A 19347-nucleotide genomic window follows, 5' to 3' on the forward strand; every position below is an offset into this window, starting at 1 on the left:
ATAAGGTCACTGAGGCCCAGAGAAGGGAGGTGACTCGCCCGAGGTCCCACAGCAGACAATCCCGGCTCCACCAATTGTCAGCTGGGTGACTTTGGGCGAGTCACTTCACTTCTCTGGGCCTCAGTTCCCTCATCTGTAAAATGGGGACTGAGACTGTGAGGCCCCTGTGGGACAACCTGATCACCTTGTAACCTCCCCAGCACTTAGAACAGTGCTTTGCACATAGTAAGTGCTTAATAAATGCCATTATTATTATTATTATGAAGTGGCAGAGCCGGGATTAGAACCCATTAGAACTTGTCTGTTGTGTGACCTTGGGCGAGTCACTTCCCTTCTCTGGGCTTCAGTTCCCTCATCAATCAATCAAACGTATTTATTGAGCACTTACTGTGTGCAGAGCACTGTACTAAGCGCTTGGGAATTCCAAGTTGGCAACATATAGAGACAGTCCCCACCCAACAGTGGGCTCACAGTCTAATTGGGAGCACCATGTGGGACAGGGACTGTGTCCAGCTGATTACTTTCTAAGCGCTTAGTACAGTGCTCTGCACACAGTAAGCACTCAATAAATACGATTGATTGATTGATTTATCTACCCCAGTGCTTAGAACAGTGCCTGGCACATAGTAAGCGCTTAACAAATGCTATCTTCATTATTATTATTATTGTTAGTGGCCCGAGGAGGGACAGAGTGGCCCGGAGGGTGATGTGGTGGATGAAAGGCCTAAGGGGATGGAGCTGTCTGAGCGGATGGAGCGTCAATCAATCAATCAATCCATCAATCGTATTTATTGAGTGCTTACTGTGTGCAGAGCACTGTACTAAGCGCTTGGGAAGTCCAAGTTGGCAACATATAGAGACGATCCCTACCCAACAGTGGGCTCACAGTCTAGAAGGGGGGGTAGGGTGGTCCAGGGGGATGGAGGAGCCCAGGGGATGGAGTGGCCAAAGGGGATGATATGTTGCCAACTTGGACTTCCCAAGCTCTTAGTACAGTGCTCTGCACACAGCAAGCGCTCAATAAATACGATTGAATGAATGAATGAATGATTGAAGCACTGTTCTAAGCACTGCGGGGGGGATATGAGGTGATGAGGTTGTCCCACTGGGGGCTCACAGCCTTAATCCCCATTTTCCAGATGAGGTAACTGAGGCTCAGAGAAGTGAAGTGACTTGCCCAAGGTCACACAACAGACGGGGCGTAGCCGGGATTCAAACCTTCTAGACTGTGAGCCCGCGGTTGGGTAGGGACCGTCTCTATATGTTGCCAGCTTGGACTTCCCAAGCGCTTAGTACAGTGTGCTCTGCACACAGTAGGCGCTCAATAAATAGAGAAGCAGCGTGGCTCAGTGGAAAGAGCCCGGGCTTTGGAGTCAGAGGTCAGAGGTTCAAATCCCAGCTCCGCCACATGTCTGTTGTGTGTCTCCGTCATTCATTCATTCAATCGTATTTATTGAGAGCTCACTGTGTGCAGAGCACTGTACTAAGCGCTTGGGAAGTCCAAGTTGGCAACACATAGAGACGGTCCCTACCCAACAGTGGGCTCACACTCTAGAATTGTCAGCCAATTGTCAGCTGTGTGACTTTGGGCAAGTCACTTCATTTCTCTGGGCCTCAGTTACCTTATCTGTGAAAGGGGGATTAAGACTGTGAGCCCCCCGTGGGACAACCTGATCACCTTGTAACCTCCCCAGCTCTTAGAACGGTGCTTTGCACATAGTAAGCGCTTAATAAATGCCATTATTATTGATTTATTATAAATACGATTGAATGAGTGAATGAATGAATGAATGAATGAATGAATGAATGAATGAATGAACCCACGCCCTCTGACTCCAAAGCCCGGGCTCTTTCCACTGAGCCACGCTGCTTCTCTAGTCTTTTAGACTGTGAGCCCACTGTTGGGTAGGGACCATCTCTATATGTTGCCAATTTGGACTTCCCAAGCGCTTAGTACAGTGCTCTGCACACAGTGAGCGCTCAATAAATACGATTGATTGATTGATTCTCTAGGGAATAGGGTGGTCCGGCTGGACGAGGGGGCTCGGGGGGCGGGAGGGGACGGAGCACCGACCTGTAGGTTGAACAAGGCCTGGGACTGTTTGAGACGGACGTCCGGAGCCGGGATAGGGACTGGGCCCAGTCCATCCGGAGCCTGAAACAGGGAAAACCGTGACAGTCTATCAATAAATCAAACAATCAATCAATCAATTGTATTTATTGAGCGCTTACTGTGTGCAGAGCACTGTACTAAGCGCTTGGGAAGTCCAAGTTGGCAACATATAGAGACGGTCCCTACCCAACAGCGGGCTCACAGGCTAGACAGATGCGGGAAGGTGGGCCCGGCCCTTCTTTCCCCTCCCGGCCCTCCGCTCCTCAGCAGCGGGTCTCTATATGTTGCCAACTTGTCCTTCCCAAGCGCTTAGTACAGTGCTCTGCACACAGTAAGCGCTCAATAATAATAATAATAATGATGACGGCATTTATTAAGCGCTTACTATGTGCAAAGCACCATTCTAAGCACTGGGGAGGTTACAAGGTGATCAGGTTGTCCCACGGGGGGCTCCCAGTCTTAATCCCCATTTTCCAGATGAGGTAAATGAGGCCCAGAGAAGTGAGGTGACTTGCCCAAAGTCACACAGCTGACAGGTGGCAGAGCCGGGATTTGAACCCATGACCTATGACTGAATGAATGAATGAACGAATGCCACCAACATTGGCGGTTTCACCGTCTCGTGGCGGGTGGTTTTGGGGGGAAAGAGTTTGGGGGTGCTTGGCCGGACCGGTCCGCCTCGGGGAGGGGAGGCGGCTCAGGGTCGTCATTCATTCATTCATTCAATCGTATTTATTGAGCGCTTACTGTGAGCAGAGCACTGGACTAAGTGCTTGGGAAGTCCAAGTTGGCAACATATAGAGACGGTCCCTACCCAACAGCGGGCTCACAGTCTTCAGGCCTTGAGCAGCGTGGCTCAGTGGAAAAGAGCCTGGGCTTTGGAGTTAGAGGTCATGGGTTCAAATCCCGGCTCCATTTATTCATTCATTCAATCGTATTTATTGAGCGCTTACTGTGTGCAGAGCACTGGACTAAGCGCTCGGGAAGTCCAAGTTGGCAACATAGAGAGACGGTCCCTACCCAACAGTGGGCTCACAGTCCTCAGGCCTTGAGCAGCGTGGCTCAGTGGAAAAGAGCCCGGGCTTTGGAGTTAGAGGTCCTGGGTTCAAATCCCGGCTCTGCCAATTGTCAGCTGTGTGACTTTGGGCAAGTCACTTCACTTCTCTGGGCCTCAGTTACCTCATCTGTAAAATGGGGATTGAGACTGTGAGCCCCACGTGGGACAACCTGATCACCTTGTAACCTCCCCAGCGCTTAGAACAGTGCTTTGCACATAGCAAGCGCTTAACAAATACCATTATTATTATTATTATTATTATTATTATTATTATTATTATTATCCTGGCTCCGCCAACTGTCAGCTGTGTGACTTTGGGCAAGTCACGTCACTTCTCTGGGCCTCAGTTCCCTCATCTGTAAAATGGGGATTAAGACTGTGAGCCCCCCGTGGGACAACCTGATCACCTTGTAACCTCCCCGGCGCTTAGAACAGTGCTTTGCACATAGTAAGTGCTTTATAAATGCCATTATTATTATTATTATTATTATTATTACTCTCTGCCCCACAGACGCAGGGAGAGTGGTCACCTTCAGGCCCACAGCAAACCGAAGCTTCCCTAAGAACAGTGCTTTGCACATAGTAAGCGTTTAATAAATGCCATTATTATTATTATTATTATTATAAGATCAAGCAGCATGAGAAGCCGCGTGGCTCAGTGGAAAGAGCCCGGGCTTTGAAGTCAGAAGTCATGGGTGCTAATCCCGGCTCCGCCACTTATGAGCTGGGTGACTTTGGGCAAGTCACTTCACTTCTCTGGGCCTCAGTTCCCTCATCTGGAAAATGGGGATGAAGACTGTAAGCCCCATGTGGGACAACCTGCTTACCTTGTATCTCCCCCAGTGCTTAGAACAATGCTTGGCACATAGTAAATACCAAAATTATTATCATTATTATTATTCTCTGTGCCTCAGTTCCCTCATCTGTAAAATGGGGATTAAGACTGTGAGCCCCCCGTGGGACAACCTGGTCACCTTGTAACCTCCCCAGCGCTTAGAACAGTGCACTGCACATAGTAAGCGCTTAATAAATGCCATTATTATTATCATTATTAACGAGAAGCTGCCTTCTGCGACTGGCCCCTTGGGAAACCATCAGATAGAGAAGCAGCGTGGCTCAGTGGAAAGAGCCCAGGCTTGGGAGTCAGAGGTCACGGGTTCTAATCCCGGGTCCTCCCCTTATCAGCTGTGTGACTTTGGGCGAGTCACTTCACTTCTCTGGGCCTCAGTTCCCTCATCTGGAAAATGGGGATTAAGACCGTGAGCCCCATGTGGGACAACCTGATGACCGTGTATCTCCCCCAGCGCTTAGACCAGTGCTTGGCACATATTAAGCGCTTAACAAATACCAAAATTATTATTACTGAAGTCTCAAAATGATAACTGTGGTATTTGCTAAGCGCTTACTCTGTGCCAGGCACTGTACTGAGCGCTGGGGGAGACAGAAGCCAATTCGGTCGGGCATGGTTCCTGTCCCAAATTCATTCATTCATTCAATCGTATCTTTTAAGCGCTTACTGTGTGCAGAGCGCTGTAATGAGCGCTTGGGAAAGTATACTCTGCACACAGTAAGCGCTCAATAAATATGATTGAATGAATGAATGATAAATAGTGACAATCCCGGTCGCGTGGGGCTCACAGTCTTAACCCCCATTTGATGGTTGAGGGAACTGAGGCCCAGAGAGGTTAAGTGGCTTGCCCAAGGTCACGCAGCATGCAGGTGGCAGAGCCGGGAGCTTGGGCAAGTCACTTGACTTCTCTGTGCCTCAGTTCCCTCATCTGTGAAATGGGGATGAAGACTGTGAGCCCCCCATGGGACAACCTGATTACCTTGTATCTTCCCCAGTGCTTAGAACAGTGCTTGGCACATAGTAAGCGCTTAACAAAGACCATCATTATGATTATTATTATTATCTACCCCAGTGCTTAGAATAGTGCCTGGCACATAGTAAGTGCATATTAATAATAATGGCATTTATGAAGCGCTTACTATGTGCAAAGCACTGTTCTAAGCGCTGGGGAGGTTACAAGGTGATTAGATTGTCCCACGGGGAGCTCACAGTCTTAATCCCCATTTTAGAGATGAGGTAACTGAGGCACAGAGAAGTGAAGTGACTTGCCCTAAGGCACACAGCTGACAATTGGCAGAGCCGGGATTTGAACCACAATTATTATTATTATTATTATTGTTCTGACTCCCAAGTCCAGACTTTCAACAAATAATGACGATAATAATAATAATAATAGTAAATGCAGTATTAAGACTGTGAGCCCTACATGGGACAACTTGATCACCTTGTATCCCCCTCAGTGCTTAGAACAGTGCTCTGCACATAGTAAGCGCTTAACAAATGCTATCATTATTATTGTTATTATTATTATTATTGTTATTTATTATTATTATTATTATTATTATTTGTTAAGCACTTACTATGTGCCGGGCAAAGCAAATCGAGTTGGACCCAGTACCTGTCCCACGTGGGGCTCACAGTCTTAATCCCCATCCATTTTACAGATGAGGGAACTGAGGCCCGGAGAAGTCAAGTGACATTCCCCAGGCCACACAGCAGACAAGTGGCGGAGCCGGGATTAGAATCCATGACCTTCAGAGTCCCTGGCCACACTGCTCCTCAAAACCGGGGATATGGGGTTGATGGGAAGAAGAAGAAGAAGAAGAAAAGAAGAAGAAGAAGAAGAAGAAGAAGAAGAAGAAGAAGAAGAAGAAGAAGAAGAAGAAGAAGAAGAAGAAGAAGAAGAAGAAGAAGAAGAAGAAGAAGAAGAAGAAGAAGAAAAGAAGAAGAAGAAGAAGAAGAAGAAGAAGAAGAAGAAGAAGAAGAATGGCATTTATTAAGCGCTTACTATGTGCCAAGCACTGTTCTAAGCGCTGGGGAAATTACAAGGTGATCAGGTTGTCCCACGGAGGGCTCACAGTCTTAATCTCCATTTTACAGATGAGGTAAACTGAGGCCCAGGAAAGTGAAGTGACTTGCCCAAAGTCACACAGCTGACAATTGGCTGTCGGGATTTGAACCCATGACCTCTGACTCCAAAGCCCGGGCTCTTTCTACTGAGCCACGCTGCTTCCCAATGACTGGTCTCCCAACCCCTCTGCCCCCAGCCCCGCTGAGGTTGGAGGGCCTCGGGGTAGCCACAAACCAGTCTTAGAAACCAGTGCTAATAATAATAATAATAATAATAATAATAATAATAATAATAATAATGGTATTTTTTAAGCGCTTACTATGTGCCAAGCACTGTTCTAAGTGCTGGGTGGAGGGGTGACAGCGGGAATCAACTTCCGACACCAAGGCCCATTCTGAAGTCCAGGCTGGAGGTCTGGGGAGGGTCATTCCTGTGAGGGCGCTGGGAGATTATTATTATTATTATTATTATTATTAATAATAATAATAATAATAATAATAATAATAATAATAATAATAAATAATGGCATTTGTTAAGCGCTTACTATGTGCCAAGCACTGTTCTAAGCGCTGGGGGGAGGGGTGACAGTGGGAATCAACTTCCGACAGCAAGGCCCATTCTGAAGTCCAGGCTGGAGGTCTGGGGAGGGTCATTCCTGTGAGGGCGCTGGGAGATTAATAATAATAATAATAATAATAATAACAATAACAATAATAACAACAATAATAATAATAATAAATAATGGCATTTGTTAAGCTCTTACTATATGCCAAGCATGCTAAGCGCTGGGGGAGGAGTGACAGCGGAAATCAACTTCCGACAGCAAGGCCCATTCTAAAGTCCAGGCTGGAGGTCTGGGGAGGGTCATTCCTGTGAGGGCGCTGGGAGATTATTATTATTATTATTAATAATGATAATAATAATAAATAATGGCATTTGTTAAGCGCTTACTATGTGCCAAGCACTGTTCGAAGCGCTGGTGGGAGGGGTGACAGCGGAAATCAACTTCCAACAGCAAGGTCCATTCTAAAGTCCAGGCTGGAGGTCTGGGGAGGGTCATTACCGTGAGGGCGCTGGGAGAGTAATAATAATAATAATAATAATAACAATAATAATAATAACAAAAATAATAATAACAAAAATAATAATAAATAATGGCATTTGTTAAGCGCTTACTATGTGCCAAGCACTGTTCTACGCGCTGGGGGAAGGGGTGACAGCGGGAATCAACTTCCGACAGCAAGGCCCATTCTGAAGTCCAGGCTGGAGGTCTGGGGAGGGTCATTCCTGTGAGGGCGCTGGGAGATTATTATTATTATTACTATTAATAATAATAATATATAATGGCATTTGTTAAGCGCTTACTATGTGCCAAGCACTGTTCTAAGTCTTGAGGGGGTGATACAAGGTAATCAGGTTGTCCCCCATGGGGCTCACAGTCTTCATCCCCATTTCACAGATGAGGGAACTGAGGCCCGGAGAAGTGAAGTGACTTGCCCAAAGTCACCCAGCTGACAAGTGGAGGAGCCGGGATTTGAACCCATGATCTCTGATTCCAAAGCCCGGGCTCTTTCCACTGAGCTACTGATTGGGTAGGAAGAGGATGATGGGAGGGCAGGTGGGAAGATGTCAAGAGATTGGGGGGGGAAGAGTGAGAAGAGGATGCTGGGAGATGGGGGAAGAGGATGCTGGGAGATTCATTCATTCACTCGTATTTATTGATTGCTTATTGTGTGCAGAGCACTGGACTAAGCGCTTGGGAAGTACAAATTGGCAACATATAGAGACGGTCCCTACCCAACAACGGGCTCAGAGAGATTGGACTATAGAAGGTTGGTGGGAGAATGGTCAGGAAGAGGCTGCTGGGAGATTGAGCGGGAAGAGGATGCTGGGAGATTCATTCATTCATTCATACAATTGTATTTATTGAGCACTTATTGTGTGCAGAGCACTGGACTAAGAGCTTGGGAAGTACAAATTGGCAGCATATAGCGATGGTCCCTATCCAACAACAGGCTCAGAGGATGCTGAGAGATTGGGCAAGAAATGGATGGTGGGAGATTTGGCAGGAAGAGGATGCTGGGAGATCCATTCATTCATTCATTCAAATGTATTTATTGAGCACTTATTGTGTGCAGAGCACTGTACTAAGCACTTAGGAAGTACAAGTTGGCAACATATAGAGACGGTCCCTATCCAACAACAGGCTCAGAGGATGCTGAGAGATTGGGCAAGAAAAGGATGGTGGGAGAATGGTCAGGAAGAGGCTGCTGGGAGATTGGGCAGGAAGAGGATGCTGGGAGTTTCATTCATTCATTCAATTGTATTTATTGAGCACGTATTGTGTGCAGAGCACTGGACTAAGCGCTTGGGAAGTACAAATTGGCAACATATAGAGACGGTCCCTAACCAACAATGGACTCAGAGGATGTTAGGAGATTGGGCAAGGAAAGGATGGTGGGAGATTCATTCATTCATTCATTCATTCATTCATTCATTCATTCATTCATTCAAATGTATTTATTGAGCACTTATTGTGTGCAGAGCACTGTGCTAAGTGCTTGGAAAGTACAAATTGGCAACATATAGAGACGGTCCTTGTCCAACAACCAGCTCAGAGGATGCTGGGAGATTGGGCAAGGAAAGGATGGTGGGAGATTGGGCAGGAAGAGGATGCTGGGAGATTCATTCACTCATTCATTCATTCAATTGTATTTATTGAGCACTTATTGTGTGCAGAGCACTGTACTAAGTGCTTGGAAAGTACAAATTGGCAACATATAGAGACGATCCCTACCCAACAATGGGCTCAGAGGATGCTGAGAGATTGGGCAAGAAAAGGATGGTGGGAGAATGGTCAGGAAGAGGCTGCTGGGAGATTGAGCAGGAAGAGGACGCTGGGAGATTCATTCATTCATTCATTCATCTAATTGTATTTATTGAGCACTTATTGTGTGCAGAGCACGGTACTAAGTGCTTGGAAAGTACAAATTGGCAACTAATAGAGACGGTCCCTACCCAACAATGGGCTCAGAGGATGCTGGGAGATTGGGCAAGAAGAGGATGCTGGGAGATTGGGCGTGAAGAGGATGCTGGGAGATTGGTCAAGAAGAGGATGCTGGGAAATTGGTCAAGAAGAGGATGCTGGGAGATTGGTCAAGAAGAGAATGCTGGGAGATTGGGTGTGAAGAGGATGCTGGGAGATTGGTCAAGAAGAGGATGCTGGGAGATTGGTCAAGAAGAGGATGCTGGGAAATTGGTCAAGAAGAGGATGCTGGGAAATTGGTCAAGAAGAGGATGCTGGGAGATTGGTCAAGAAGAGAATGCTGGGAGATTGGGCATGAAGAGGATGCTGGGAGATTGGGCGTGAAGAGGATGCTGGGAGATTGGTCAGGAAGAGGATGCTGGGAGATTGGTCAAGAAGAGGATGCTGGGAGATTGGTCAAGAAGAGGATGCTGGGAGATTGGGCCTGAAGAGGATGCTGGGAGATTGGTCAAGAAGAGGATGCTGGGAGATTGGGTGGGAAGAGGATGTTGGGGGATTGGGTGGGAAGAGGATGCTGGGAGATTGGTCAAGAAGAGGATGCTGGGAGATTGGTCAAGAAGGGATTGCTAGGAGATTGGGCGTGAAGAGGATGCTGGGAGATTGGTCAGGAAGAGGATGCTGGGAGATTGGGTGTGAAGAGGATGCTGGGAGATTGGGCATGAAGGGGATGCTGGGAGATTGGTCAGGAAGAGGATGCTGGGAGATTGGTCAAGAAGAGGATGCTGGGAGATTGGTCAAGAAGAGGATGCTGGGAGATTGGGCCTGAAGAGGATGCTGGGAGATTGGTGTAGAAGAGGATGCTGGGAGATTGGTCAAGAAGAAGATGCTGGGAGATTGGGCCTGAAGAGGATGCTGGGAGATTGGTCAAGAAGAGGATGCTGGGAGATTGGGTGGGAAGAGGATGTTGGGGGATTGGGTGGGAAGAGGATGCTGGGAGATTGGTCAAGAAGAGGATGCTGGGAGATTGGTCAAGAAGGGAATGCTAGGAGATTGGGCATGAAGAGGATGCTGGGAGATTGGTCAGGAAGAGGATGCTGGGAGATTGGGCGTGAAGAGGATGCTGGGAGATTGGTCAAGAAGAGGATGCTGGGAGATTGGGCATGAAGAGGATGCTGGGAGATTGTTCAAGAAGAGGATGCTGGGAGATTGGGTGGGAAGAGGATGTTGGGGGATTGGGTGGGAAGAGGATGCTGGAAGATTGGTCAAGAAGAGGATGCTCGAGATTGGGTGGGAAGAGGATGTTGGGGGATTGGGTGGGAAGAGGATGCTGGGAGATTGGTCAAGAAGAGGATGCTGGGAGATTGGTCAGGAAGAGGATGCTAGGAGATTGGGCGCGAAGAGGATGCTGGGAGATTGGGTGGGAAGAGGATGTTGGGGGATTGGGTGGGAAGAGGATAGAGGGAGATTGGGCTGGAGGGGGGCTCGAGCCAAGGAGAACCTACCAGGATATTGAACATCTGGGACGGCAGGTCGGACGGGAAGGCGAAAGGAAGCACTTTTCTTAGCGTCGGGCCCCACTGGAGGGGCGCTTCCTCCACGGAGGCGTTGAACAGGGTGCTGTCCAAGGAGCTCAACTCTGCCGGCCGGAGGGACAACGGGCTGCGCTCAGCGGCCCAGGCCCGGACCCCAGCCCCCAATCCTGTCCCTTCGCCCCCCGCTTTAATCCCCACCCCCTCGGCCCTGGTAACGAGAAGTAGCGTGGTCTGCCGGGTGACCAGGGACAGGTCACTTTCCTTCCCTGGGCCTCAGTTGCCTCACCTGTAAAATGGGGATGAAGGCTGTGTGTCCTATGTGGGACAGGGACTACGTATCTGATTATCTTGTATTCGTTCATTTGTTCATTCAGTCGTATTTATTGAGCACTTACTGTATGCAAAGCGCTTGGGAGAGTACAACAATCAATCAATCGTATTTATTGAGCGCTTACTGTGTGCAGAGCACTGTACTAAGCGCTTGGGAAGCACAAGTTGGCAACATATAGAGACGGTCCCTACCCAACAGTGGGCTCACAGTCTAGGAGGGGGAGACAGAGAACAAAACCAAACATACTAACAAAATAAAATAAATAGAATAGATATGTACAAGTAAAATTAATAAATAAATAGAGTAATAAATATGTACAAACATATATACATAAGCACAATCACATACAACAAGCACAATCACATACAACAAGCGCACAATCTAGAGGGAAATGGTCAATAATACAACAATAATAATAAGAATCGTGGTATCGGTTGAGTGCTTACTATGAGCCAGGTAATAATAATAATAATGATGATGGTATTTGTTAAGCGCTTACTATGTGCAAAGCACTGTTCTAAGCGCTGGAGGGATACAAGGTGATACAACAACAAACAGACACATTCCCTGCCCACAACAAGCTCACAGTCTAGTGTCTTGCATCTGCCCCGGTGCTTAGAACAGTGCTTGGCACATAGTAAGCGCTTAGCAGCGTGGCTCAGTGGAAAGAGCGCGGGCTTGGGAGTCAGAGGTCACGGGTTCGAATCCCGGCTCGGCCACTTCTCAGCTGTGTGACCTTGGGCAAGCCGCTTAACTTCTCTGGGCCTCAGTTCCCTCATCTGGAAAATGGGGATGAAGACTGTGAGCCCCACGAGGGACAACCTGATCACCTTGTAACCTCTCCAGCGCTTAAAACAGTGCTTGGCACATAGTAAGCACTTAATAAATGCCATTATTTATTATTATTATTATTATTATTATTATTATTATTATTATTATTATTGTTCATTTGCTTCAGGCCCCACCAACTGAGCCCCACTGCCTCTTATCCCCATATTCTAGATTGTGGAGACTGAGGCCCAGAAAGTTTACTAGCCTAAGGTCCCACAGCAGGCCAAGGAAAGAGCGTGGCTTAGTGGAAAGAGCCCGGGCTTGGGAGTCAGAGGTCATGGGTTCAAATCCTGACTCTGCCAATTGTCAGCTGTGTGACTTTGGGCAAGTCACTTCACTTCTCTGGGCCTCAGTTCCCTCATCTGTAAAATGGGGATGAAGACTGTGAGCCACCTGTGGGACAACCTGATCACCATGTAACTTCCCCAGTGCTTAGAACAGTGCTTGGCACATAGTAAGCGCTTAATAAATGCTATCATTACTATTATTATTATTATAGTAATATAATTACTGAGCCCAGACTGAGCCGCTTCCCTCCTCCCCCCCTCGTCCCCCTCTCCATCCCCCCATCTTACCTCCTTCCCTTCCCCACAGCACCTGTATATATGTATATATGGTTGTACATATTTATTACTCTGTTTATTTATTTATTTATTTATTTTACTTGTACATTTCTATCCTATTTATTTTATTTTGTTGGTATGTTTGGTTCTGTTCTCTGTCTCCCCCTTTTAGACTGTGAGCCCACTGTTGGGTAGGGACTGTCTCTATGTGTTGCCAATTTGTACTTCCCAAGCGCTTAGTACAGTGCTCTGCACATAGTAAGCGCTCAATAAATACGATTGATTGATTGATTGATTACAGAACAATGCTTGGCACATAGCAAATGCTTAACAAATCAATCAATCAATCGTATTTATTGAGTGCTTACTGTGTGCAGAGCACTGTACTAAGCGCTTGGGAAGTCCAAGTTGGCAACATGTAGAGACAGTCCCTACCCAACAGTGGGCTCACAGTCTAGAAAGGGGAGACAGAGAACAAAACTAAACATATTAACAAAATAAAATAAATAGAATAGATAGGTACAGCGCTTAGAACAGTGCTTTGCACATAGTGAGCACTTAATAAATACTATCAATACTATTATTATTATTATAGAACAATGCTTGGCACATAGTAAGTGCTTAACAAATCGATCAATCAATCAATCAATCGTATTTATTGAGCACTTACTTTGTGCAGAGCACTGTACTAAGCGCTTGGGAAGTCCAGGTTGGCAACATACAGAGACAGTCCCTACCCAACAGTGGGCTCACAGTCTCGAAGGGGGAGACAGAGAACAAAACCAAACATATTAACAAAATAAAATAAATAGAATAGATATGTACAAGTAAAATAAATAGAGTAATAAATATGTACAAACATATATACATATATACAGGTATAATAGTATTAAATAAATGAATATGTACAAACATCATCATCATCAATCGTATTTATTGAGCGCTTACTGTGTGCAGAGCACTGGACTAAGCGCCTGGGAAGTACAAGTTGGCAACACATAGAGACAGTCCCTACGCAACAGTGGGCTCACATATATACATATAGACAGGTATAACAAGTACTATTATTATTATTACTATTATTAGGAGCTAATAATAGTGGGATGCTCTTTCCACTAGGCCACAGTGTCTCTTCTCCCCATTTTACAGATGACACAATGGCAGCCTAGAGAAGGGCGGTGACTTGGCCAAGGTCACCCAACCGGAAAGTGATGGAGCCTGGAATAGAAGCCAGAGAAGCAGCGTGGCTCAGTAGGAAAGAGCCCGGGCTCTGGAGTCAGAGGTCATGGGTTCAAATCCCGGCTCCGCCAATTGTCAGCTGTGTGACTTTGGGCAAGTCACTTCACTTCTCTGGGCCTCAGTTACCTCACCTGGAAAATGGGGATTAAATCTGTGAGCCCCATGAGGGACAACCTGATCACCTTGTAACCTCCCCAGCGCTTAGAACAGTGCTTTGCACATAGTAAGCACTTAATAAATGCCATTATTATTATTATTATTATTATTATTATTATTATTATGTCAATGGCTCCCGTTTCCCAATAGGGGAATCCAGGTTGCGGGGGATCCCAGAGTGGAAAGGGGACCAGGGTTGGGAAACCAGAGGTGGGAGAATCCCGGGTCGGGATGCCCGCCGCAGGGGAAGCAGCGTGGCTCAGTGGAAAGAGCCCGGGCTTTGGAGTCAGAGGTCGTGGGTTCGAATCCCGGCTCCGCCACTTGTCAGCTGTGTGACGTTGGGCTTCTCTGGGCCTCAGTTCCCTCATCTGGAAAACGGGGATGAAGACTGTGAGCCCCTCGTGGGACAACCTGATTACCTTGGACCTACCCCAGCGCTTAGAACAGTGCTTGGCACATAGTAAGCGCTTAACAAATACCACCATTATTATTATTGTTACCCCCGAGAATCACTCACCCACGGGAGAGTCCGTGTCGTCTTGGGGTTCCCGGGTCTTCCCGCGGCCGTGTAGATCCCGCCAGAAGGCCAGGATGCGGTTCAGTCGCCAGTGGACCAGGACCTAACCGGGGGGCGACACGGGGGTCCGCGCCATCTGACCACCCACATCATCCCGTTGCCATGGAGATGGGACCACCACCCAACGAGACCCGGTCCCCAAACCTTCCGGGCAGGGATGGATTTTTGTAGGCCAACTGGACGGAGCCAGGGTGCCCATCCCATCCCAGGCCCCGTCGCTTCCATCGTATTTATTGAGCACCTGCAGTGTCCAGAGCACTGTACTAAGCGCTAGGGAGAGGCCAGTAGAACAACAGACATTCCCCACCCACGACACGCTCACAGTCTAGGGGTAGGGACTGTCTCTATATGTTGCCAACTTGTACTTCCCAAGCTCTTAGTACAGTGCTCTGCACACTGTAAGCGCTCAACAAATACGATTGATTGATTGATACCGTAAGCGCTCAATAAATACGATTGATTGATCGATTGATTGATGGGGGGGAGACAGATAGGGATAGAAATGAATAAATGACCCATCTGGACATAAGTGGCGTGGGGCTGGGAAGGGGAGGAGAAAGGGAGAAAGTTGGGGTGGCTTGGGAAGGATTGGGAGACGAGGAAAAGCGGGGGTTAGGGAAGGCCTCTTGGATTCAATCATTCAGTCGTATTTATTGAGCACTCACTGTGTGCAGAGCACTGGACTGAGCACTTGGGAAGTCCAATCAATCAATCAATCAAATCAAACAATCAAACATGTTGCCAACTTGTACTTCCCAAGCGCTTAGTACAGTGCTCTGCACACATTAAGTGCTCAAAAAATACGACTGATTGATTGATTGATTGATTGATGGGGGGGAGACAGATAGGGATAGAAATGAATAAATGACCCATCTGGACATAAGTGGCGTGGGGCTGGGAAGGGGAGGAGAAAGGGAGAAAGTTTGGGGTGGCTTGGGAAGGATTGGGAGACGAGGAAAAGCGGGGGTTAGGGAAGGCCTCTTGGATTCAATCATTCAATCGTATTTATTGAGCGCTTACTGTGTGCAGAGCACTGCACTGAGCACCTGGGAAGTCCAATCAATCAATCAAATCAATCAATCAAACATGTTGCCAACTTGTACTTCCCAAGCGCTTAGTCCAGTGCTCTGCACACAGTAAGCGCTCAAAAAATACGACTGATTGATTGATTGATTGATGGGGGGGAGACAGATAGGGGTAGAAATGAATAAATGACCCATCTGGACATAAGTGGCGTGGGGCTGGGAAGGGGAGGAGAAAGGGAGAAAGTTGGGGTGGCTTGGGAAGGATTGGGAGACGAGGAAAAGCGGGGGTTAGGGAAGGCCTCTTGGATTCAATCATTCAGTCGTATTTATTGAGCGCTCACTGTGTGCAGAGCACTGTACTGAGCACTTGGGAAGTCCAATCAATCAATCAATCAAATCAAACAATCAAACATGTTGCCAACTTGTACTTCCCAACCCCTTAGTACAGTGCTCTGCACACAGTAAGTGCTCAATAAATACAACTGATTGATTGATTGATTGATTGATTGAAAGAGCCCAATAGGTTCAAATCCCGGCTCCGCCACTTGTCAGCTGTGTGACTTTGGGCAAGTCACTTCACTTCTCTCCCCCTTCCTTCCTCTCCATCTCGTCCCCCTCTCCATCCCCCTCATCTTACCTCCTTCCCTTCCCCACAGCACCTGTATACATGTATATATGTTTGTACAGATTTATTACTCTATTTATTTCTATTTTATTATTTATTTATTATTTATTCTATTTTATTCATCTTTATTCTATTTATTTTATTTTGTTAATATGTTTGGTTTTGTTCTCTGTCTCCCCCTTTTAGACTGTGAGCCCACTGTTGGGTAGGGACTGTCTCTATATGTTGCCAACTTGTGCTTCCCAAGTGCTTAGTACAGTGCTCTGCACACAGTAAGCGCTCAATAAATACGATTGATTGATTGATTGATTGATTGAGAAGGTGGGCCTTCAGTAAGGCTTTGAAGGTGGGGGAGAGGTCAGCAAGGAGGCCGATGCGGGAGAGGATGAGTGACTGTACTAAACACCATAGCAGTCTGGGGGAGAGGAAAGGGTGGAGTTTAGCCATGTTGTGAAGGTGAGACCGAGAGGCTTTGGTGTTGCCAATTTGTACTTCCCAAGCGCTTAGTACAGTGCTCTGCACACAGTAAGCGCTCAATAAATACGATTGATGATGATGATGATGGATTGGATATGTGGTAGACTGTGAGCCCGCTGTTGGGTAGGGACCGTCTCTATATGTTGCCAACTTGGACTTCCCAAGCGCTTAGTACAGTGCTCTGCACACAGTAAACGCTCAATAAACACGATTGATTGATTGATTGATTGATTGATATGTTGCCAACTTGGACTTCCCAAGTGCTCTGCATGCAGTAAGCGCTCAATAAACACGATTGAATGAATGAATGAATGGATAAGCAGCGTGGCTCAGTGGAAAGAGCGCGGCCTTTGGAGTCAGAGGTCATGGGTTCGAATCCCAGCTCTGCCACTTGTCAGCTGGGTGACTTTGGGCAAGTCGCTTAACTTCTCTGGGCCTCAGTTCCCTCATCTGTAAAATGGGGATTAAGACTGTAAGCCCCATGTGGGACAACCTGATCACCTTGTAAACTCCCCAGCGCTTAGAACAGTGCTTTGCACATAGTAAGCGCTTAATAAATGCCATCATTATTATTATTATTATGAGCAGCATGGCTCAATGGAAAGAGCCCGGGCTTTGGAGTCAGAGGTCATGGGTTCAAATCCAGACTCCGCCACTTGTCAGCTATGTGACTTTGGGCAAGTCGCTTCACTTCTCTGTGCTTCAGTTACCTTGCCTGGAAAATGGGGATGAAGACTGTGAGCACCCACCGTGGGACAACCTGATCACCTTGTATCCTCCCCAGTGCTTAGAACAGTGCTTGGCACATAGTAAGCGCTTAACAAATGTCATCATTCATTTATTTATTTATTTTACTTGTACATATCTATTCTATTTATTTTATTTTGTTAGTATGTTTGGTTTTGTTCTCTGTCTCCCCCTTTTAGACTGTGAGCCCGCTGTTGGGTAGGGACTGTCTCTATATGTTGCCAATTTGTACTTCCCAAGCGCTTAGTACAGTGCTCTGCACATAGTAAGCGCTCAGTAAATACGATTGATGATGATGATCATTCTTCTGAGAAGCAGCGTGGCTCAGTGGAAAGAGCCCGGGCTTTGGAGTCAGAGGTCATGGGTTCGAATCCCGGCTCCGCCACTTGTCAGCTGGGTGACTTTGGGCAAGTCACTTCTCACGGCCTCAGTTCCCTCATCTGTAAAATGGGGATTAAGATTGTGAGCCCTACGTGGGACAACCTGATCACCTTGTATCCCCCCAGTGCTTAGAACAGTGCTTTGCACATAGTAAGCGCTTAACAAATACCATTATTATTATTATTATTATTATTATTATGAGAACATGGAGTCAGGGATAATGCCTAGTTTACGGGCTTGTGGGACGGGAAGGATGGTGAGGCCGTCTACAGTGACAGGAAAGTCCAGGAGAGGACAGGGTTTGGGTGGAGCTCTGTTTCGGACATATTAAGTGGGAGGTGATGGGAGGATATCCAAGTAGAGCTCTGCCAATCGTCAGCTGTGTGGCTTTGGGCAAGTCACTTCACTTCTCTGTGCCTCAGCTACCTCGTCTGTAAAATGGGGATCAAGACTGTGAGCCCCCTGTGGGACAACTTTATCATCTTGTAACCTCCCCAGCGCTTAGAACAGTGCTTTGCACAGAGTAAGCGCTTAATAAATGCCATTATTATTATTATTATTATTAGAGATGCCTTGAAGGCAAGAGGAGATCATAATAATAATAATAATGATGATGATGGTGATGGCATTTATTAAGCGCTTACTCTGTGCAAAGCACTGCTCTAAGCGCTGGGGGAGATACAAGGTAATCAAGTTTGTCCCACGTGGGGCTCACAGACTTAATCCCCGTTTTCCAGATGTGGTAACTGAGGCACAGAGAAGTGAAGTCAACTTGTTGCCAACTTGTACTTCCCAAGCGCTTAGTACAGTGCTCTGCACACAGTAAGCGCTCAATAAATACGATTAAGTCACACAGCTGACAAGTGGCAGAGCCTGGATTTGAACCCATGCCCTCTGACTCCAAAGCCCGGGCTCTATATATGTATATGTGTTTGTACATATTTATTACTCTATTTATTTATTTATTTATTTTACTTGTACAGATCTATTCTATTTATTTTATTTTGTTAGTAGGTTTGGTTTTGTTCTCTGTCTCCCCCTTTTAGACTGTGAGCCCACTGTCGGGTAGGGACCGTCTCTAGATGTTGCCAACTTGGACTTCCCAAGCGCTTAGTCCAGTGCTCTGCACACAGTAAGCGCTCAATAAATACGATTGATTGATTGATTAAGGCCGTCTACAGTGACAGGAAAGTCCAGGAGAGGACAGGGTTTGGGTGGAGCTCTGTTTCGGACATATTAAGTTGGAGGTGATGGGAGGATATCCAAGTAGAGATGTCCTGAAGGCAAGAGGAGATCATAATAATAAGAAGAAGAATAAGAATAAGAATAATAAGAATAATAATGATGGCATTTATTAAGTCCTTACTCTGTGCAAAGCACTGTTCTAAGCGCTGGGGGAGATACAAGGTAATCAAGTTTGTCCCACATGGGGCTCACAGACTTAATCCCCGTTTTCCAGATGAGGTAACTGAGGCACAGAGAAGTTACATCACACAGCTTACAAGCAGCAGAGCCAGGATTTGAACCCATGACCTCTGACTCCAAAGCCCGGGCTCTATATATGTATATATGTTTGTACATATTTATTACTCTATTTATTTATTTATTTTACTTGTACAGATCTATTCTATTAATTTTATTTTGTTAGTATGTTTGGTTTTGTTGTCCGTCTCCCCCTTTTAGACTGTGAGCCCACTGTTGGGTAGGGACCGTCTCTAGATGTTGCCAACTTGGACTTCCCAAGCGCTTAGTCCAGTGCTCTGCACACAGTAAGCGCTCAATAAAT

The 19347-nt window shown here is 46.7% G+C and overlaps 1 protein-coding gene across 1 annotated transcript in view; it reads right to left on the reverse strand.

Moving 5' to 3' along the window:
* The window catches only part of CFAP221 (cilia and flagella associated protein 221), a 164435-nt gene that overhangs the window by 30207 nt on the left and 114881 nt on the right, over positions 1-19347 (reverse strand). Inside the window, 3 exon segments of the mRNA XM_038747004.1 lie at positions 2075-2155; positions 10580-10713; positions 14247-14349. Coding sequence (XP_038602932.1) covers positions 2075-2155; positions 10580-10713; positions 14247-14349 — 318 coding nt within the window.

Source organism: Tachyglossus aculeatus, chromosome 1 (genome assembly GCF_015852505.1).
Source record: "Tachyglossus aculeatus isolate mTacAcu1 chromosome 1, mTacAcu1.pri, whole genome shotgun sequence".
Classification (NCBI taxonomy): domain Eukaryota; kingdom Metazoa; phylum Chordata; class Mammalia; order Monotremata; family Tachyglossidae; genus Tachyglossus; species Tachyglossus aculeatus.